The sequence below is a fragment of the Leptonychotes weddellii genome, chromosome 6 (genome assembly GCF_054177405.1).
Source record: "Leptonychotes weddellii isolate Sample4059 chromosome 6, ASM5417740v2, whole genome shotgun sequence".
Lineage (NCBI taxonomy): Eukaryota > Metazoa > Chordata > Mammalia > Carnivora > Phocidae > Leptonychotes > Leptonychotes weddellii.
Window position 1 is genome coordinate 93911334 of NC_138374.1, and position 22925 is coordinate 93934258.

Consider the following 22925-nt stretch of genomic DNA (forward strand, 5'->3'; position numbering starts at 1 on the left):
TCAGGCACCAGGTGCCTCTGGGTGGAGAGATGTGTGCTAAGGGGAGGGGAGGCTGGTGCAAGTGGAGAAAGAACATTTCCTACTTCAGATTTTATGCTTCTTGTTCTTAAATACATTGAGCTTTTCTTTATCCCTTGACTTTTCCTCCAGGGAATTTGCCCGTTGGAAAGTAAACAACTTGGCTCTGGAAAGGAAGGACTTCTTCAGTTTGCCATTGCCTCTTGCCCCAGAGTTTATCCGGAACATTCGCCTCCTTGGAAGGAGACCCAACCTACAACAGGTTACCGAAAACCTGATTAAAAAGTACGGCACTCATTTCTTACTTTCTGCCACGCTTGGAGGTAAGCAACATCGTGATCCTACACTAACTGGCTGTCAGATCATTGAATATAGCTTAAAGACCCTTTGAGTATAGCTTGAATCTTCCTGGGTCTTTGTTCTTCCTGGCCTGTTATTGCCTGAGAAATATTTCCTTTCTGGTGCCTTTGAGAACAATATAATCTCTTGACATCCAACTCACGACATCCAGAACATTGCTATTTGCTTATAAGCATCCTCCTTGAGGAGGGGGTGCTGGGTAAGGAGGTGGGGGGACTGACAGGCTCCTACTAAGCACTTGCCAGCAGGGGGCGCTCCCAGTTTTCTTTTGACAGAACCTTCTAACCCAGAGGCTTTTCCATGTCCTAATATTTGCTGTGGCTATAGTTGTCAGACCCATAGGCAAAGAAGTAAATGTCCATTGAGTCCCTGACCCCTGCTGACCTCTCTAAAAATTGGTAACTGGCCAAACAAATTCCAGTGGTTCTGGGCTGGTTGGGGACGAGGTTGGGAGTGGGGATGGTACAGCCTCTGGCCAAATCAAAACCTCTGAGGAGGCAGAGTTCTCTCTGCCCTAGGAAGAAGAAAGCAGGATTTATTATAACATTTAGCTCACTGTCTGATGGACAAAAAGAATCTCTCCAAGGGTTCAGGCCAGCTGCCGGCATGTGGTAGGTGTTGAGTGTTTGATGGGGAGGAGGGAGGTTGAACTTCAAGGCTTTTGCCCTTTCTGAGGGAGCAGAAATATCCATGGTGACTTCTCATAAACAACTTGAGAGAGAAAATTTTATCTCCCCCATGGAGGTAGATTGCCTGAGACTGAGATCAATAAAGGATGTTAAATGGATAAGCTGGAGGGGAGGGGATGAGCTATGGGATAGTTAAAGAATGAAGGAAAGAGAGGAGGGCCTCTCGGGCAGTGACGCCCATTACCTTGTGCACTGTCTGATGAGACTGTTCTAGAGACCGTGATGAGGAAGAGGTCGTCAGCAGGGGCAACAGACTCCTTCTGAGCGCTGACTATTCTGGCCAAGGGTTTCATGTTTGAATTGGTAGGGGATTAGGGAGCAGAAGGCCTCACCAATGAACCCATGTTGTTTGTGATAGGAGAAGAGTCCCTGACCATTTTTGTGGACAAGCGAAAACTGAGCCGCAAGACAGACACAGCAGGAAGTGCTCCTGTAGTTGGGGCCAGTGGAAACAGCTCTGCCGTGTCCCTGGAGACCCTGCACCAGCTGGCAGCCTCCTACTTCATCGACAGAGAGAGCACACTGAGGCGGCTGCACCATATCCAGATAGCCACAGGGGCCATCAAGGTAACAGCCTGTGAAGTACTGGGAGAGGGAGGGCAGAAAGGCAGAGAGAAACCAAAGGGGAAGCTAGCATCTTAGCCAGCTCCAAGTCAGCCAGACCTGACTGATGGACATGGAAAAGAAGCTTTCTGACACAGGCACAACCAGCCCTAAAACGTCGCCCAGGTCTTCACTGTACAGCCAATAGACATGTAGGCTTCTACTCTGAGGCAGTCTCTAGCCAATGGACTGTTGTGAAGGGTAGACAAGGTCCTTATTCTGCAGAGGTTCCATTCCAGTGAGGGATGAGGATATTAAACAAGTATAAAAGCAAAGTAATTTTAGATAAAGATACAAAGAAAAGACAGAGTCATAAGGTACAGATTTCCTGGGGTGAGAGAAGGGAGCAGCTAATATTAGCCAGGTTGGTCCAGGGAGGTCACTTTGGGCTTAGACTTTAGACAGATGTCAGCCTGACATCTGAAGGATCTGAAGGAAGAGTATTCAGACAGCAAGAATAGTAAATGCTAAGGCCCTGGGGCAGGAACCAGATTGATGCCTTAGAACATAGAAAAGACTGCTGTGACTGCAGTAAGGTGAACAGGAAGATACTGGTACTAAATGGGGTTCAGAAGTAGACTGGAACCAGATTACATGGCCATGATATGGAATTTTAATATGTCAAAGTGCAGTGAAAAACAACCAGAGAGTTCTAAGCAGAGGAGTGATATGATCCCATGCATGTTGGAAAATGATCAATAGTTATTATAACATTAATAATCATAACCTCCATCCCATCTTCTCTACCTATATCTAGGAGATTTCTAGGTAAGTTCATATTGTTTTAAGGAAGGGAAGACCAATGACAATACTTGAGAATGCTGGATTATTTTATTCAAAATACAAAGTTAAGGTGGCAAGTGGTGTGGTCAGTCTTGTATTATATGCTGCTTTTATCACACCCAAAATTTGAAGGAAGTTTTGTTCATTTATTTATTCATTCAGTAGGTATTTATTGAACACTTGTTATGTGTCATGCACTGCTCTGGCTACAGAGAATCCCAGAGTGAACAAAACATATGAAGTCCCTGCCCTCATGAGGTTTAAATTCTAGTGATGGAGACATCATGAATTAAATATATAATGTCAGGTGGGATTAATGAAATGAAGAGATGGAGCCAGGGAAGAGGAAAGAGAGTGATGGACCTGTTTGAAGAAATGCCATTTAAGCAGAGATCTGAATGAAGGGAGGGAGGGGGCCACATGGGTATCTTGAGTGAGAGCAGGTGCAATTGCCCCAAAGTGGGAGTGTGCTTGTTATGGTCCAGAAACACTGTGTCATGTAGCTGGAGTGCAGTCAAAAGAGGGGTGAAGTGGGAGATGAGCCTACAGAGAAAATTTTATCTTTCGCCCCCCTGGTGGTAGATTGCCTGAGACAGAGATCAATAAAGGATGTTATGATCATGAGGGCATTACTGATTAGGGAAGAGAAGAGAAAGAGGGATCGTGGAGACGGATGCAGTGGTCAAGGGAAGAAACAGTGGTGGCCTGCTCAGACAAAGCTGCTCTCTAGAGGTAGTGAGAAGCTGGCAGATACAGGATATAGTTTGATGGTAGAGCCTCCAGGATTAGCTAATAAATTAGAAGAAAGGAATCAAGATTAACTACAAGATTTTTGGCATGAGCAACCAGATGAACAGTGATTCCATTTACTGAGAAGGGCAATGCTGGGGGAGGTGCCAATCTGAAAGAAGCAAATCAAGAGCTTGGTTTTAGACACATTGAGTTTGACATTCCTATTAGACATCCAAGTAGAGATATCTAACAGGCAGTTGGATAGAAACACTAGGATTTCAAGAGAAAGGTCATGATTGGAGATATAGATTTGGCATACAACTATATACACATGTGTAGTTGGTATTTAATACTATGGGAAAGGATGAGATGAGATCACTTGAGGAGTGAATGTAGCCAGTAAAGCAGCTCTAGGGCTGAGTTGTGCAGCATAGCAATATTCAGAAATGGGGAAGAGGAGGAGGATCCAACAGAGGAGGCTGAGACCAGGCAGAAAGGAATGGAGAGAACCAAAGTCCTGTCACATGACTGTGTGAAGCAAGTGTTTCACAAAAGAAGGAGCAGCCAACTGTGTTAGATGCTGTGAAGCAGTCAGAGAATGGACCATCAATCTGGCAACATGGAGGTAACGAGCAGCCTAGGTAAGAGTGGTTTCAGTGACATGACAGGTACAAAAGGCTGAGTATAGAAGGTTCAAGAGAGAAAGCAAAGTGAGGAATCAGAGGAGTAGAGACAGTTCTTTAAGGGTTTTGCTGTAAAGGCAAACAGAAAAAATGGGTGATAGCTGGAGAGTAGTGGAAGGTCAAGAGAGGTGGAGATTTTGTTTTTAAGATGGGAGATATTTGAATCTTATCACGTTGATTGAAATGACTCAGGAGAGAGGGAGAAAATGATGATGCAGGAAGGACAGAAGGCAATTGAAAGAGCAAATGGGTAGGCAGGAGAGGCTGATATTTCGTGGAGGGGTAGGTCTTACATAGGAGCATAAACATTCCATCCTTTGTAGCAGGAAGCATTCAGGTGCACAGGACACCACACAGTAGGATGTAGATGTGGTGGGAGGATACGGATGTCCTTGTCTGATGGATCCAATTCCTCGATGACACAAGACTTGGAGTCCTTGGCTAAAAGGAAGGAGAAGGAATTGTTGAGAAAAGAAGGTAGGAACTGGTTTCGGAAGAGTAGGGGTTAGGTGTTTCAACTACTAGATAAATGTTGTGGATTATTGGGCAGCCTTGAGGGCCCATTTGAGATCCATGGTCATAATTATAACATGGGACCAGTCAGCATAGCTGTGAGTTTTACCAGCTACATTTGGCACTTCAAGTACAGGCAGGCATGGAGTAGGTGGAGAGCTGGATTGAACAAAGTGTGTGTGTGTGTGTGTGTGTGTGTGTAAGATGAAAGAAAAAAGAAGCAGGGGATTTGAGACAGTGGTAAGCAAGCTTAATACCGGAAATCCCGAACACATCGAGGGGACTAATAAGAAAAATAGACAACAACAAGGAGGGATCGTGGGTGATAGAGTCCTGATGGTTCTGGCTTCAAAGGAGCCAGAGATGGCTCGAGAGGAAGGAGGAACAGTGTCCAGGATAGCACAGTGGCTGACCCCCCTCACTGCCTTGCCCAGCAGTGTGAGGTCTGCAAAAGCAGTGGCCACCACTAGAGAAGACTGCAAGGGAACCCCTGTCTTCAGCATCTCCTGGGCTATGGCTAATGCAAAAAGATGAAGCTGACTCTTGAGAAGAGATCAAGGCTATAGAGGATCTGGCTGAAGACCGATCATGAGACTGAGAGAGCAAGATGGATGTTACCGGAAGAGAAGAGGTCGGATCAAGGGATGTACTGTGTCTGTAGTGAGAGTCTGAGACAGGACAGTGGCTGAAGTTAACAAGGATTTAGGGTACACTTGGGAGGCTGGTCTCTTAGGCAGCTTAAAATGGTGAAAGAAGACTATTAGTAGCATAGACTGGATTTGACCAAGAAGACAGAACTCTGGGGAAGCCCCTTTTCCCCTTCAGTCCTGTTGTGAGTGGGCTGTGTGGAAGGTGGAGAAGAATTGATCTTGTCTAGAAATGAAAGGTAGGTCTGGATCAACAACTCAAAGGTCCCGTTAATGTTTCTTCCTATCCTTTGACCTGACCAACTTTTCACTTTCTATCATGGCCTCATTTGCCTGTTTGCCTAACTTAGACTCCATGGTCCATCATTCTAATCACTGCATTGGATGTGTTTACAATACACCCTTCGCTGCCTCCTCATGCGCCTGCCATCCCCTTAATTCAGGAGCTGATCAATGCTTGCCTGATTTTCTTGCATATCTTTCTAACTAGTCTTCCTGTCTCCATTCTCAGCTCCTCTCCCTGATTCACCCTCTCTGCTGCTTGCATAAATGCAAATCATCATGTACCATCTCCCTGTTTAAACCACCGCACCCCAGTCATGGGGGCAGTGTGACGCAATGGAAAGAATATTGGATCGCACCCAAGAGTCTTTGCTCATGGCGGGCTAGGAGCAAGTTACCAAACTACTCTGAGCCTTGGTTTTCTCACCCTTAAAACTGTTGAATAATTAGAATATTTTTTACCTCGATGGATTTCTGTGAGGATCAAATAAGAAAATATATAGAATGCATGAGCCACAGCACAATTGGGGCTGGAAAAATAATAATTCCTCTTCATAACAAAACCATAAAGCCATTGAAGATCTATCTGTACTGTTCTCTTGTCTCTTTTCAACCCATTTCCCGCCTCAGCCCTTCACTTACCATTTCTATCATGTAACCCAGTCCTATTTAATGAGTTGTCTTTTATTCAAATATACTCACATCCCTGGCACCTGCTGTTGGTTTTGCTTGTCTGTTTACCTAAGTGTCTTTCCCTCACCCTTCTTTGCTCAAGTCAAAAAGATTACTTCTTTGCGTAGCCTTTTCTGACTCCCAGAGTAGTTAAATGCTTTTCTTCAGTGTCTCAAGCATGTGCCTCTTTTATAGGGCTCATCATTTGAACTATAATTGCTAGCTAACATGGTGACCTCTGAGACTATGAGGTCCTTGTGGGAGGGACTGGGTCTTATTCATCTTTGGTTCCCAGTGAGAGTGCAGAGCTTGCCACAGTATGGGTAATGAGTAAAGGTTTGTTGACTGACTGACTGACTGAGTCACTGACCCTGTTTTCCACATAGGTTAGGTTTAGTGTGTATACTAGGGCACAGAAGCATGTTTAGTTGAAAGAAACAAAGTTACTCAAGGTCACTTGAGCATAAAGGTGGTTTATCAAGAGGACTGTGGTGAAGACTATCACAGATCTCCAAGGACAAGACACTAAATACCTTCCAGACACATGGGTCTTGTAAAAGGGCAGTGAGACGCCCAGGTTACAGTCTCTGTTTCTTGTTGGAACACATGCCATCTGTTTTCTTCATCTGCTTCATCTTCCAGCTTCTCCTGTCCAAGTTATTTCCTTTGTTTGTTCTAGACTTTTCTGTACACCAATGACTCCAGGTTACATTTAGCTCTGCCTTGCTCTGGAGCTGACTTAGGCCCACACTGAACACTGTCTGTTTGCTCTCTCAGCCAGTGCCATCAGGGCAGGAACCACTCATGTTCATTGTTGTAGTCTCCATTCCTGGCACATAATAATGGCTTGATAGTTATTATTCTGAATTTTAAGGATGTCCACCACCACCCTTTAAATTTTTTCTCTCAGTATCAGTTCTAAATTCCCTGTAGGAAAAAATCTGGTTCAAGGTCCACTTTAGTCCAATACAAAGAGTCTAATACATAGTCTCAAATATGGCTTACTGGACTCATCTCTTTGGCAAAGCCTGCAGGTGGTAGAGTGAGCGATGGGAAGGCACCCAAAGCCACATCTATTATAGGGCCTGCAGATGCACTTTCCAGAACCAGAGCCACTGCCCATCTCTGCAAAAGTGGAGTGGCCGCCATCCTTGGAAGGCTCTCTTTAGAATTCCTCCAATCACACATGGAGTGTGAGATAATAATTCATGTTCCATGGGATTGATCGGCCTGGAGTTTTCTCTGTTGAGGAGTGCAATGTGCTCTCCCCGTGGGATGCAATTCAGAGAATCATGAGAAAATAAGGATCATTTAGTGTTTTCTCCTACTTCCATTCCTCTAGGTCCTTACTCATGTAGCTTAGTGAGGTCTAGAGAACCATGTACCTGTTCAAGAACACATGCTAAACCAGGAGCCAAGGGAGGTCTCAGCGCCCTATCCCACCACTCTGCTCACTTGATAGGGTTGACCCGTCCATTCTGTCCTGGCTGTAAAGTGTTCCACCAAAGCCATTTCTTTGCTCTAACATACTTTTCCAGATCCATAGAGCAAGGGCCAGTAGGCTGGACGCATCCCTGCCAGCTAACACTCCTTCGTTGGCACTGCGGCACCTGCCACCCACTTGCTTCTACTGAACAAGCCTTTGCAATAGTAGAGCTGGCTTCCAGCATTGTCATGATTCTGGATCGAGGTGGGTGGCATGAGGGGTTCTGCTCACCTGCTCAGCCTTGGTGAAGGAAAAAATCCTCCGGCACATCTGCCTGTTTCTTATTTCTCAAAGCAGGAGCACTCTTACTTTCTACCCCTTGTTAGCCACTTTTTTCACCAACATGGAGAGAGAGGCACACTGGCCCCTTTTGTTTATCTGACACATTCCTCTGAGACCCCACTGAACATCCCACTCGGTTGTAAGGTTGACCCTGATCAGTACACAGCTCCATTACAGGATTTGTCACGTTACATTGCAGCTGTTGACATCCCCACTGCCGCTTCCCCATGCCCACAGGCATGGCGGGGGGGCTTAGAGCAGTAGGTACTCTGCAGCCTGCATGTGGTTCCAGGTCCCTCCACGGTGGCTGGCACGTGCTGAGACAATAAAATGCTTGAAAGGTGAAAGCAGGCTGCCCGGCTTAGTGGGAAACAAACCTGCTCAAGTTAGAAGACCTGGGATTGAGTTTTGGCCTTGGTGCTCATCATTTTTATGACCTCGAGAAGTCCATGAACTCCAGGACATGGAGTTACCAATGATTTGACTCCCCTGTGGCCAGGGCTTACATTCAGCTGCTATGGCTACGCCAATTATTAGAATATTAAACCACTCTGTGACAGCTGGTAAACAGTCCTCACCCAACCCCCTGGGTGCCACCTTAACTGCCTTTATCCTTCCCTTGGAGCCCCCAGATCTCCCCTTCATGGTAACCAAAGGGCGAATGGACCTCAGGAGGCCTCCAGAATGCTGCTTTGGTACCACCGCTGGTACCTGTTCTGATTAGTCTGCACACTCCGGTCTTACCTGCTGATAAATACTGTGAATCCACCCGTGTCTCTGCCATAGGGTTGGGGTGACACACAATGACATAGTTCACATGAAAACACTTTGCAAACTGTAAAGGGCTGGTTACATCTACCACACCTGCTATCCACGACCCTTGGGAAGGGACCAGAGCCATTCGCAGAGGAGCCTGTTGCTTAGTGGCAGCTTATCCTCTACTTAATCGAAGGTGGGGGAAGGACTTGGTTTGATATGTTCCAGAGCTTACTGAAAAGAGCCCACACAAAACTTGAGGTGGGTCCCAGGATAGCAAAAAGGAGCGGTTCTCAAAAAGCATCCTTAAAAAGGCTTGTCTGAATTCCTCAGCGCAGCAACCTGGGATTCAATTTGCAGCTCTTTTAAGCACACACACACCATCAGCTGTGCTCCCCCTGCCCAGCCCTATCACTCACAGCGAGAAGGCCATTTTAGTCGCTCTTAGCTTTGCAGGTGTCTCTCTAGGTAGGACAAGAGCAGTGGGGGAGCGAAGGGCCAGGGGAGGAGAGCAGGCTCGCTGGAAGGAGGGTTTGCACGATCTGGTATTTATGGAAAATTGGATGTGCTAATGAACCTGAGATCCATCAGGGCTTTCTGAAGGCAGGACAGTCTCTGTCAACAGACCAATTAGCGCACAATTATTTTCCCTTTCTGAAAGCTTATCCGAGATGCTCTTTGAATATGTGCGCCTGAGTGAACCGCGCCTTCCATTACCTCTACGGGCCCTTTTTGTCATTTGCTAAAGCTGCTGCTTCTGCAGCAGGGAAAGCACAGAGTTCTCTGGACTCCCCCTCCAGAGACTCTGGGACTCTCATCGCTTGGGGGAAGGGGTCTTCAGGCATCCGGCTTATCAAACCAGTGCCCAGGCAATATCTATAAGAGGACCCTCTCCAGGTCCTGTATTCCTTCCCATCTCCTCATCTCTCTAAGAAGGACAGAGGTGGCTCAAAGCAGAATGGCAGTGGAGAGAGCCGTGACTTTGGGATCTAGTGTCATCTGAGTGAGCCTTCGTCATTCCCGGAGATCTGGCTCGGCTCCTTCCCTCTACAGAAATGGGCATGGGGATCATAGTCTTTGTCTCTTCCTCATTCCTGTCCTCGTGCCACAGTTGACAAAGGGAAGCTACCCACAGCCTCTCCATGACTTACCTAATTGATTGTCCTCTGGTGGAACTGACCTTTGGGAACAGCAAAGTCAAGGTCAGAAAACAGCATCAGGGCCAGCCCGGAATGCTGCATAAGATGGTGCTGGTGGTGGGGAAGCAGCAGGATTGGTGGTATGCAGATAGGGATTGTAGGGGGATAAAGGAGAGGAGAGTGGCTGTTCACTGTTCTCCTCCTTGGCGGGTCATCCTACTCCTCCATACGGCATGTAGCTCCCTCCCTGCCTGGACCCGCTGCTGGTGAGCAACCAACTCAGGCCTGGGTGGGAGGATGGCAAAGCCAGTGCAGAGCTCCGTGACTGTGTGGTGGCCAGCTTACCTGGAGGCGGGGAAAGGCCAGTGGCCTAAATACCACCCCACCTACTATCTCACCCACCATTCCACTGTGCCCTTCAGTCCAGCCCACTCCAGAAGAGCTGGGCCAGTCCTTGGCCATGGCTCCTCTCACAGACATTTTCCCTTGAAGGAAGCCTGGCCCTGCCTTCCCACTGCAGGGTGACCACGAGCCCATCACCCACTCACTCAATACGGAGTCATTGTTCAGCAACCAGTGCCCACCTGTGCAGGGAGGCAGGCCCACATGTAACAGCCCAAACGCTGGGATTATAGAAACATGTTTCTAAACTTCTGATGGCAATGACTGTGCCTTACTCATGGTGAGTTCTGGCTGCTCCTTGCATAGTTAAATGAATAAAGGAGAGAGTGAAAGAAGGTGTGCATGAGTTGAATGAATCCTAGCCCTGCAGGTAACTAGATGTGTGTGACCTTGAATAAATCATTTCACCTGTCTGGCCAAGGTCTCCTCATCTGTAATATTAGGATACTGTGGTCTCAGGTCTATACAATTTGTTTTGCCCAGTGTTCACATTCTGAAGAGAGGGCAGATCACAACTATTTTGGATGAACTGCTCTGTTTATACTTGTTTTTAGAAGTGATGTCATCCAGAGGGGTTTGAGTCACTTTATTTTCTGTAGTCCTTTGACGTGCCCTCACAGGAGACAGGAGGAACACTGATGAGACTGAGGATTCAAACACTAAAATCCTGTTTTAGCTACTCACAGCTCTGTGACCTCGGGCACCGTAACTCTCTGAACCTTGGTTTCCTTCTTCGGAGCGTGATAGTAGTGAGACTTGTCTCAGAGTTTCTGTGAAGGTTAAATGGGATGACATTGGAGGATGAACTTGCAACTGTAGAGAGGTCGTTCCTGCCCCTGTCATGCTCTTGGTCCCATTCTTTATTCGGGCTGGGTTTGGCTGCTTTTCGTGTACTGTCAACAAACCAATTAGCGCACAATTATTTTCCCTTTCTGAAAGTTTATGTGAGATGCTCTTTGAATGTGTGCACCTTCCATTACCTTTATGGGCCCTTTTTGTCATCTGCCAAAGCTGCCCCTTGGTCTTTGTAATCACCTCTTTTTCTCCTAATTCTCTCCCCCTTCCCCTCCATTCCTATTCATCCTTCATGGCTCAACTCCATGAAGCCTTCTCAGACTACCTTAAGTCACGAGGATCTCTCCTGTCTCCCTACTGTATTTCTAGTCAGTGTCAAACCATACTTCATTTAATTACTCTGTTCCATGAGTATTTTTTAAGACTAAAAATCCTAAATTCTCTTTAAAAATGTCATTTCTACTTTGCTCTTCACCTGGTGACTTTCCGCTGGTAACCTGCAGGGTGCTGGGCCTTTTCACTCCACATGCTCAAGCCTGTGTGTTGTAGCTCACACTGCCCCTTGTCCTTGTTCTCAGAGTACCTTCCTTCCCTTCTCTTCCTGGCCGCTTCTACTTCTCTTTATTATTTATTTCATTTTACTTTTTATTTTATTTTATTTTAATTCCAGTATACTTAACATGCAGTGTTATATTACTTCCAGGTGTACAATATAGTGATTCAATAAGATGTCTGCTTACCTTGAAGGACCAGCTCAGTTGAGCCTCCTCTGCTGCTGCTTCCCCTGTGTTCCCTTTGTTTAGGGCTCTGTTTGCCTCAGTGCGCATTGACACCTGGCTTCTGCTCGGCTTGGATGCATCTCCACCAGTTGCATATGCACCTGCCTTCCCCACAGGGTGCAATTTCCTGGAGGACACAGCACGTAACTTGCGCATCTCCGCTCACCTCTCCACCCCCCAACGCCAGGGACATATTACACATGCTCTAAGTTACTGAGTATCTACTATGTGCCAGGCGCTGCATTCATCGTTGTTGACAACATGGTGAACAAAATAAATATGAGCCTAGCCCCGTGGAGCCTTTAGTGTGTGGAGGACCTAGAATTGAACCACATCTTTACGGAAAAGAATGGAAAACTGCAACTTTTATGCCTGCTGCAGAGCAGAGGTGCCTGGAACCAGGAGAGGTCAGAGGTATCAGGGCCAACTCCTTGAAGAACTCCAGGAAAGGTGCTCTATGAATGTGTGATGAATTGTACGGAATTGAACAGTGGCTGCTCAATAAATACTCGTTGATTGGTTGATTGATTGTTGGCAAAGCTTTCAGAGATCCTGAGAAGAAAGGGCCGCGGATCCCCATCATTCTTATTGGGGAATTATTTTAGTGCATTTAAAGCTCCCCATTTTTCATCTTATACTTTAAAAACATCAGGGAAAAATGGATAGGCCAACTTTATAATATTTTAAAATATTCTGTGGTGTTTTGGAATATTACATGGCTATAAGAGTTTATGTATATTTAATATACATATTAAAATATGCAGTAAGCCCATGGCTGATTTTCTCTAAGGACGTCTGTGTCGAGGTGGGACTTAAATGTTTAATACTAATAATAATACTCATAACTCATATTTCTCTAGTGCTTTTCATCTTCGGGATCCCTAAAGCCTGAGAGTACCACGTTGAGTGATGCAGCTGGGCTCGCCAGCCGGCTGACAACGCCCACATCTGGCCTCCTGTCTCCTTCTTTGGGAGGAGAAGGGGGGCACTCAGGCTTAGAGGTCCAGCTTCCTCTGCCTACGTTGAAGTTTCTCTTCCCAGAAGCAAATTCCCTCCGGCTCCCTCGGAAAGACTCACACTGTGTACAACCTGCCATTGGTCGCCCTCCACCACCGACCACTCACTGTGTTAGAACAAGGAAGGAAGGGGGCTTCATGCCCCTGGGGAAGGGAGACACATGCAGTCTTGGGCTGGTCAAGGACAGGACACGGGGCCTGAGATCGGAGGGCTGGAGAGGGATGTGCCTAGGGATGGTCTCCACTTGGTAGCTAAATCCACACCGTGCCCTCCTTCTCCAGGTCACGGAGACCAGGACCGGCCCTCTGGGCTGCAGCAACTACGACAACCTGGACTCGGTCAGCTCTGTCCTGGTACAGAGTCCGGAGAACAAAGTGCAGTTGCTCGGTAAGCCGTCCTGTGATGGGATGGGTTGTCAATACCTTTCACACCTGCTGAGAAGCTTGGATCACCAAGGAGCAGGAAAAAGTCCTAGGTGCCTCATTTGGCTAAACCCTTCAGAAGACCAGAACCACCAGGAGTTCTGGGACCTGTATGGAACAACTTTCCCTCATTCTTTTGGGAAATTTTCTGACATGGTTTATCCTGCCCCCAAGACCATTGTTTATACCACTCGACACCCACACCCTCCCACATGGTAGTCCCCCCCAAGACCTCTGTCACTATCCTACAGCAATACCACATCCATACCTTGGCCTAGTTTGATGATCTCCTTTGTTGCCCAAAGAACCCTCTGCTTTGTCCTACGGACACATTGGGGAACAGCTAGCCTTTACAGAGTGGTTATGGGGCCACCACCTCTAGCTCAGCTGAGAGCTTTACAAACTGTGGGGTCACTGGTTACCCTGAGAGTGGTCCCTACTTTCTGTGATTAGTCTGTCATCTCCCATGGGAGATCAAAGCCAGGAGAACAGTTTGAGAGGAACGGGAGCCCCCGCTGCAGACAGAACTGAACAGAACAGGCTTGCAAACAGGAAAGCAAAAAGACGGGGGTGGCACGAGGCCCAGAGGATGGGAGGTTCAGGGGAGGCGCTCAGCTCCTACTGCCTGTCCCCCAAGCATCCTGGGGCAGGGCTATGCGAACTGATTCAAACAGAGCTGTTTGGCAATGGGAAAAGTTCATTTTTCTTAAGACCTAACTGAATTGGACTCTGTTTAACATATTATTGTCTTGGTATTATAAAATCAATAGCCCTCACCCAGGATCTACCATTACAAATTCCAGGCAACCTGAGCCAGATGCAACCCATCAGCGCTTTCGGAATCTAAGGAGTATATAATAAAAAGGAGTAAAAGACTCCTTTCTTTAGAGCCACCTTATGCAGTTAGCATCCCTCTTCTCCTGTGTCCCTCAATGGGCCGGGTTTGTGTCTGGAAATTAGCGATGAGTGAAGTTCGGAATGTCTGGTGGTTCATTTGGAATAGTTTATGCCATTTAATTTTATAGCCCATCACTCATGCAGACATTGCTCGGGGCACTTATTTTATAGCAATGGGAAATGTTATGGTGAGGAGGAGGGAGGGAGTGGGGGAGGTGAAGAGAAAGGACTTGGAAGGGTGTGTGTCGAAAGCAAGCGTGTGGACAGGGTGTGTGGGGTGGGCTGCTCAAGTGCCAACTGTGGGCACAGCATCAAGAAAGGAGAATTTAAGAGCAGTTCAGAATAGGAGGCGGCTCTCGAACAAGAACAATGAACATCCACTGCTGCTGTAGTTCTGAGTTAGGTTCTGAGGTCTGCCGAGACTAGGATACATACTTTGTGCTCTCTGATTTCCCGCCAAGGACAAGGTCAAGGGTGTGACAATAAAGAGCTGGCAGATATTTGAGGAGAGGGGAGCTCATCGTATCCAGAAGTTCTCCTGTCCCTCACCCTCCTGGCACAGTCTCTCACAATGTCCCTACTGGGGGAGCCTCTTGCAGGTATGACCTCGAACCTGGCCCAGGCTGCCTCCAAAGGCATGCCTGTCCTTCATCTCTTGATATGCTTCCAACAGCCACCCTGTGTGGCTTGAAGCTGAATCGGGAGTATATTCTGCTACTGGTAAACTAATATCCACCACAGTTGGGTAGGAAAACTGAAGCTTGGAGCAATTTAGTGAATTATATCCAAGATCAGAGGCAGCTAATTAGAAAAGAGAGCTGAGAGCCATTCATACCTGCCCAGGTCTGACTGAACTTAGGATGCCTACCAACATCTAACTTTCAAATCTCCTTAAGAGTTAAAGCGTATTGAGACAGGCAGCTAGTCCCAGTGATGCAGTATGACCTGATGGTACCAGGGACAGGGTCTGACACCAAGCCAACCTCACTAGCACTGTGACTTGGGCAGGTCACTGTGGCCATTGGGCTCAGATTTCCTCACCTAGAGGAGCCTCAGTATGCCCAGGATGTTACCTGTGATCATATTTGCAAAGTACTTGGTGCGGTGCCTGGCCGCTGCATACCAGCAACACCTGTCCCACTTCCTATCCAGAGCAGCCTCCTTGGTCATCAGGGCTGGGGTGGGAGGCCCAGGAGGGGGGTCAGCATAACATCTTCGGATGGATGTCTGCTGCTCAGCTCAGTGAAGCCACAATCAGGATGGCAATCAGAAGCAGAGCGAAAAGCCCACTGAGCCTTGATTCCTCCCCCATGAGGGCTGTAAGCTCTTCTTTTATCTGAAACACCTTCCCGTTTCTATCCTAGAAATGCTGATGCATAGCCATAAGGCCCTGCGTCTGACACGCGTGCTCTCAATTTGGCAGATGTGAGGGGTTCGACTAAGCCTTGGGCTTTGATGCTCCTCATCTGCATTTTCAGATGCTCTCCCACCTGTCATGGGGGCAGTGTAACCCTTTTTACCCAACCAGCTCCACAGGGTCAGGCCCTGGGGTGACCAACCATTCTTGGGCCCAGAATGCACAGGTTTGCAGAACCCCAGCTGGGGATCCTGCAGCCTTGAGTGTGGGAAACCGAGTCCCCACTGGTCCTACCCCACAGTTCCCTGACACGTCCTTCCCCTAGGCCTGCAGGTGCTGCTGCCTGAGTACCTGCGTGAGCGCTTTGTGGCCGCGGCGCTCAGCTACATCACGTGCAGCTCCGAGGGCGAGCTTGTCTGCAGGGGGAATGACTGCTGGTGCAAGTGCAGCCTCACCTTCCCAGAATGCAACTGTCCCGATGCTGACATCCAGGCCATGGAGGACAGCCTGCTGCAGATCCGGGACTCTTGGGTGACCCACAACCGGCAGTTTGAGGAATCAGGTGAGCAGTCGGCTGGCCTACATTTCCTCCCTAGCGTTGGCGAATAGCCGGGAGGTGCAGGACTAGAATGTGGGAACTCAGCGTGGACCGTGGCTCATCCACTTCCTGTCTCCGTGACCCCTAGCAGGTTATATCACCACCGCAACTCTTGAGTGGTTATCTTTTGTTGTCGAGGCAAATGGACATAACCCCTACCAAAGAGATGCGTTTTAAGGACTTAGGAAGTTCAGGTGAACATATTTAAGGGCGTAGGACTTGCCTGTGCACAGTGCCTGCACATAAGGTGCACAAGGAATATTTGTTGAATGAATGAAGTACATAGAATAGTTCTAGGAGGCACCCAGTACATGCTGATTATGGCTTGTTGCGGGTATAACGAATATCAGTGTTACCTTGAGATGTAGATTCAGGACTTGGTTTTGAGTCCTTGCTCTGGGTATGCTTTGAACGTCTGTGTCCCCCAAAATTCATATGGAAAATATAATGCCCAGGGAGGTGGGGCCTCTGGGAGGTGATAAGGGATTAGTGCTCTTACAAAAGAGGCCCCAGAAAGATCCCTCTCTGCTTCTGCCACATGAAGACATAGCCAAGAGTTAGCCCTACGTGACTGGGAAGAGGGCCTTCACCAGAACCTGATCGTGCTGGCGTCCTGATCTTGGACTCCCAGCTTCTTGAACTGTGAGAAATAAATTGCTGTTTATCAGCCACCCAGTGTGTGGCATTTTCTGAGAGCAACCTCCAAAGACTAAGACACACTGTTACTGACCGGTTTTATGACCTCGTGTTAAGCATGCAGCTTCACAATACCCCCATTTCCTCATCTGTAAAAGAGGGAAAGTGATCATAATGGGTGGATGGAAGGCTCATGTGGGATAGTGTAGATAAAATTAATGTATAAATAACTCTGGTACATTCATACATTTCAATACTAAATGAGTGTTGGGTAAAACAAAGCAAAATGAAAAAGCTTATATATTATACACATTATATCAATATAATACTATAATATGTATTAAATATAAGACGTATATAGCACTATTTTTTGATGCTTAAAAACATACTAGCCAATACTTAATATTTTTACAGATAAATACGTTTGCAGAAAATGTGAAGAAATATATGATAATGATAAAACATCCAAGAGAGTGGTTACATTGATATGGAGAGAGGTGGGAAGTTTAGGGCCTTCGATTATATATTTTCTTTGCCTTATTTCTCAAAAAACAAAACGAAACAGAACAAAAGACTGAAGCCAATATGGCAAAATGGCCAAATCTAGGTGGTGGGCACATGGAAGTTTATCCTGTTATTCCCTGTGCTCTTTTGTGAGCTTGAATGTTTTAGGAAAAGAAGTATGAGGGGCGACCTGGGTGGCTCAGTCAGTTAAGCGTCTGACTCTTGATTTCAGCTCAGGTCATGATCTCAGGATGGTGAGATCGAGCCCCATGTCGGGCTCTCTGCATTGGGCCTGGAGCCTGCTTGGGATTCTCTCTCTGCCTCTTAAAAAAAATAATAAAATAAAAAGAACTATGTACATGCTAGTTGTTAATGTCATCAGTAGGTATGATTCTCCGACCACTGGGGAAGGGGAAGAGAGGGATGAATACCAGGTGCTTGAGAAGTGAGAATGAGCTGAGGCCCCAGGCATTGTCATTTCAAGTCCTAGACATAGCAGTTAGTTGTGAAGAAATTGCAGTCCCTACAACCCCAGCTGCGCTGGAGTTGTGATGGTAGGACATGTTCAGTGCTGCTTCCTGTGGGACATGACGTCGGGCTCTCACCATCATGAGTTATTTACTCCTAATGAGTAAATGAGGGCTATCTGGCCCCCCCGCCAGGAGACGGTGGCCACAGGTCCCAAGTAAAAGCAGGTCTGAGCATGAATTCAGCAAACATGCTGTGCCCAGGAAGCTCCGAGAACTCAGACGTGCAGTAGGCACCAAGAACCAGGGAGCATCTTGCTTCTGGATTAGCCATAGGAAAGAATGGGAATCTGCCAAGAGTTGAAGCTTGAAAGAAACGAAGGGTGTTCCAGAGTCCGAGAGAAGGATGTGGACGGGAGAGGCTGGGCTCAGGGACTGATAGTTTTCTAAGAAGCTTTCTGAGCTGGGCGCTCAGTCTCCCTATGTCCACAGTACCTGCTGGGCACTGTTCCCTTGGTGGCTGCCCTACACCTTCCCCAGGGTGTCTGTGGTGTGACTGAAGAGGACTGAACTATGGTAGTTGCGAATGATGTAGAAGGAGTCACAAAGGGAGAAGTGGTGCATCCCAAGGTGCTCGGCAAAAGCAGCCCCTCTGGCCTGCTTGGGCAGTGACAGAAATCGGGCTTGAAATTCAGAAGCCTATTAGGGACAGGAAAGAGAGAAAAGAATCCTAAAGCTATAGTTTATGCTATGTTAATTATTTTCCAAATAAAGCTGTTGAAAAAGAAATATATAAAAGGGCCTGGGAGAGGGGATGAGAAGCCTCCTTCCTCGGGCAGGGACTCGCCAGGGCCAGCTGGGTCTGGGGGGTGCCTTCCTGCCCCCCGCCCCAGGGTCTGCATGACGCCCCCTGAGCTCAGCTCTGTGTCCTTGCCCACAGAGGAATTCCAGGCCCTGCTGAAAAGGCTGCCCGATGACCGGTTCCTCAACTCCACGGCCGTCTCCCAGTTCTGGGCCATGGACACCAGCCTTCAGCACCGCTACCAGCAGCTGGGAACCAGCCTGAAACTGCTGTTCAAGAAGACCCATCGGATTGTCCGCCGGCTCTTCAACCTCTGCAAGCGTTGCCACCGGCAGCCTCGTTTCCGCCTGCCCAAGGAGAGGTGAGCTCCCCTGCCCCGGGGGCCGGGGCTCGGCACCTTCTGCCACAGCTGCTGAGGCTGGGGGGGCCCTCTGTCCAACGAGGTGGATCCGGTCGTGGGGACCCACGTGAGGCCTTTGAGGTTCCCCTGCTGTCTGCACCCCCTTGTGTGTCCTGCTCAATTACGACTTGTGTCTGAAGTGAAAGAGAGGAAACAGAGAGAGGCTAATTTTACTTCTATATAAATTATGGTGGATTCCAATGTTGTTCTAATAATACTCCAATTCTCACCCATTTCTATTTTAAGGCGTTTTTTTAGGAAAGAAAGGGGTGGAGTTGAAGCTCACACTCCAACTGCATACGGTGAGAATGCATGCAGTGGGTTGCCTCAGACAAGTGACTGCTCTCTGTCACGGAAGGGAAGGAAGGCGAGGCCCCGCTGCCTCGAGAGCAGAGCAGGGCTGTCCAGTTGGAGACACTCCCTCATCCATCCCCTCCAGTGCCCGCTGATTCAACAAGTGCACACTGCATATCCTAATTTTAAGCAGTGTGTGTGTGTCGGGGGGGTGGGTATTTGTTCATTGAGAGGATCTAATAAATATCCAGAAACATAAAAACTGTAAAATTTTAACTATGTGGCAGCCACTTAAATTCACATTCGTGGAACATAAATCAGAGGCATGGTCTAGTAAAAAGCAAGAGCCAGAGAGAAAAGCCACCGTGGAGAAGGAAGTCTTGGCCAGATTGTGTGCGAGAGATGGAAGTGGTGCACCGAGGCGTGGAGCCTTGCAGGGCAGGGGAGCGGCCTCACAACCCAGGGATGTGGCTCTCACTGAGGCACCGGCAAGAAGGGAAGCCTGAGTGGAGAGCTCAGACCAGCAGGGGCTCTTGAGAGGGGTTCCTTTTTGTTTTTTTCGACAAATCACTCTGAAGTGCTCACCTGGTTTCTGAGAATATGCTGGCAAATCACACAGCGTCCCTGCTCTCGTGGCACTTGCCGAGAAGCCACGTAACCCATAACCAATAATGTCCCATCCTGATCCTTGCCGTGGATTACAGAAAAACAGAGCGATGTGACAGAGAGCGACTGGGTGGTTCTTTTGAGAAGGGTGTTATGGAAGACCTCTTTGAGGAGGTATCCGAGGGGCTGAGATGTAAATTTGAAGAGGGAGCCAGCCATAGGAAATTCCTGTTCTTGGTGGCAGAGTGACAGAAGCAGAGGGCATAGAAAGGACAGGGACGGAGAAGTGGGAAAGAAACTGATGGGACGCTGGGAAGGGGGGAGTTCCAGTTGTCCGACAAGCTCGAAGGCTGAAAACTACAGGAGGGGTTTTGATACAGAGGCTATGGGAAATCTTCTGTAGGCTGTGGAATAAGCAAAGGAGGTGGTACTGGGGAGGGATGAGGCTGGCTGCTTCCAGTGCAAGTTTGATGTCAAGCGTTTCTGGTGTTGATCCATCAGACGCTGAGCTCCGGGCCTGACTCAGTCATTCCAAAGTGGTGCAGTAGGGGTTTCTGTCATTCAGAGAACTTGAGGCTTTTATCTTTCTCGTTACCTTCCCTGCCTATTAGTCAATCTCCTCCTACCCTCAGGGGGGACGGCAATGTGTTTCCTCGGACTCGTTATTCATTTCTACCTCCCTTCCCGAAGGTCCTTGTCCTACTGGTGGAACCGAGTCCAGTCCCTCCTCTACTGCGGAGAAAGCACCTTCCCTGGCACCTTCCTGGAACAGAGCCACGGCTGCACCTGCCCCTACGACCAGTCCTCCTGCCAGGGCCCCATCCCGTGTGCCTTGGGGGAAGGGCCCGCCTGCGCCCACTGTGCCCCCGACAACAGCACACGCTGCGGGGGCTGTAACCCAGGCTATGTGCTGGCCCAGGGGTTGTGCCGGCCAGAGGTGGCCGAGTCCCTGGAGAACTTTCTGGGGCTGGAGACAGACCTGCAGGACCTGGAGCTGAAGTACTTGCTGCAGAAGCGGGACAGCCGCATCGAGGTGCACTCCATCTTCATCAGCAATGACATGCGCCTGGGCAGCTGGTTCGACCCTTCCTGGAGGAAGCGCATGCTGCTCACCCTCAAGAGCAACAAGTACAAGCCGGGGCTGGTGCACGTGATGCTGGCCCTGTCCCTGCAGATCTGCCTCACCAAGAACAGCACCCTGGAGCCTGTCATGGCCATCTATGTCAACCCGTTTGGGGGCAGCCACTCTGAGAGCTGGTTCATGCCCGTGAGTGAGGGCAGCTTCCCTGACTGGGAGAGGACTAACGTGGACGCGGCCGCCCAGTGCCAAAACTGGACTATCACCTTGGGAAACAGGTGGAAGACCTTCTTTGAGACAGTCCATGTTTACCTCCGGAGCCGAATCAAGTCCCTGGATGACAGCTCCAATGAGACAATCTACTACGAGCCCCTAGAGATGACCGATCCCTCCAAGAACTTAGGATACATGAAAATCAACACCTTGCAGGTCTTTGGCTACAGCCTCCCCTTTGACCCGGATGCCATCCGGGACTTAATTCTCCAGTTAGACTACCCATACACTCAAGGTTCCCAGGACTCTGCCCTCTTGCAGCTCATAGAGCTTAGGGACCGGGTAAACCAGCTTTCTCCACCCGGCAAAGTCCGGCTTGACCTTTTCTCCTGCTTGCTCCGGCATCGGCTCAAGTTGGCCAACAATGAGGTGGGCAGGATCCAGTCCTCCCTGAGGGCTTTCAATTCCAAGCTGCCAAACCCCGTGGAGTATGAGACAGGCAAACTCTGTAGCTAATGGGGGCCTCGCTCCAGTGCTGGGCAGGGAGGTGGTCCAGGGTGACCCGTGAATCCAGGGTGCAGAGATCATCCGAGCCCTCACCTTAGTGCCAACAGGGTTCTCCCCTGAGACTTGCAGCACCCAGCAGACGGGACTCCAGGAGTTGGACTGAAGCAGGCAGGACAGAAAGAAACCGCCACTGCCCACGTGCACACACTCACCGTGTGCGTGCGCGTGCACGCGCATGCGCACACACGCACACGCTGTCACACAGGGAGGCTACAACTCAGCAGCCTCAAATCTGTAAAGTCGGTGCTTTCAAATGAATGCAGTCGAAGGAGAGGAGCTAAGGGAGAGATTAAGCAAAAGAACCAGCCAAACCATGAGAAAATAAATCCTGAAAAGTGATTCTTATTCAAGAAAGCAAGAGGGGGCTTCTGTAGGACAGAAGCGCTCTTCCTCCCCCTCCGTGGAGTCACTTTTGTATTCTTTTTAACCCGATTTCTTAAAATGGCATTGTTTCGTGATGCCCCACGTTGGTTCTTACTTTTTGTATGCTGCCTCGGCTGCGCCCTCCCAGACACTGACTGCTTCGCAAGCCGGCTCCCCCGAGAAACTCAAGGTGACACCGACAGAGGACCGCAAGGGCAGGCAGGCAGGCTTGCTCTGCGCCCCACCCCTCACTCCCCCCGGCCCCCTTGCTTCCTCAGCCTCCCCACTTTGCTCCATCTTCCCCTCGTGGTCCAGCCGGGGCTCCTCTTGCAACAGCACCCGTGCTGTCCAGGAAAGCAGCTCTGTCAAGTTAGAAAGAGACGATGTATAGGGAAATGTTTTTTTAAAAACAAAACAAAAATATTTATTTTGTGATTGTTTTCTTTGTCAATCTGCTCCAGCCACATGAACATATGAGTAAAAGTTTACCTGGTTTAATATATTTTCTTAAAAGGCCTTTTTTAGGGAAAAATGAGAGAGAAAAAGAGGAAAAAAGAGAGTATAGCTCCCTGGGCTGCCTGGATTTTTTTTTTTTTTAATTGCTCTGTGTGTGATACATGGGCATTCATGGATAGTGGATATTGCTGTGGGGGAGGCTGGTTGATTATGCTTTCACAAGTGAATGATGTCTGGCTAGACTGGGGGTGTGTGTGTGTGTGTGTGTGTGTGTGCGTGTGTGCCTGTGTGTATGTGGGAGTTGTTCAATGAGGAATGGAGTGAGGTGGAACTCTCCCAGAGTTACCTGGGTACCCGCCCCACCCCCGCCCCTTTCCCCAGGCATGAGAACTAACACAGGTCCTACAACCAGGGTTTCCCACTATCAGGAGAGTGGCGTCAAAGTCCCTGCAGACAAGGGGAACTGCCGGCTTTGTGCTGAGCAAATGCCTGCTAACTGGGGGCTCCTTTTTGCCAACGCTGCTGCGGACATCAGGAGAGTTTCCCGTACGCTCTGATTACCACTTTTGCAGCCTAAAAAGCAGGTGGAACATACACCACACAGAATAAGGCATCATTCTCACCATA

At 48.6% G+C, this 22925-nt stretch overlaps 1 protein-coding gene across 1 annotated transcript in view; it reads left to right on the forward strand.

Moving 5' to 3' along the window:
- BRINP2 (BMP/retinoic acid inducible neural specific 2) overlaps nucleotides 1-22342 on the forward strand; it is a 105015-nt gene extending 82673 nt beyond the window's left edge. Inside the window, exons 3-8 of the mRNA XM_081824654.1 lie at nucleotides 151-341; nucleotides 1426-1634; nucleotides 12920-13025; nucleotides 15640-15876; nucleotides 18460-18682; nucleotides 20312-22342. Coding sequence (XP_081680780.1) covers nucleotides 151-341; nucleotides 1426-1634; nucleotides 12920-13025; nucleotides 15640-15876; nucleotides 18460-18682; nucleotides 20312-21428 — 2083 coding nt within the window. The 3' untranslated portion in view covers nucleotides 21429-22342. The remainder of the gene's footprint in view (nucleotides 1-150; nucleotides 342-1425; nucleotides 1635-12919; nucleotides 13026-15639; nucleotides 15877-18459; nucleotides 18683-20311) is intronic.
- The last annotated feature ends 583 nt before the right edge of the window (nucleotides 22343-22925 follow it).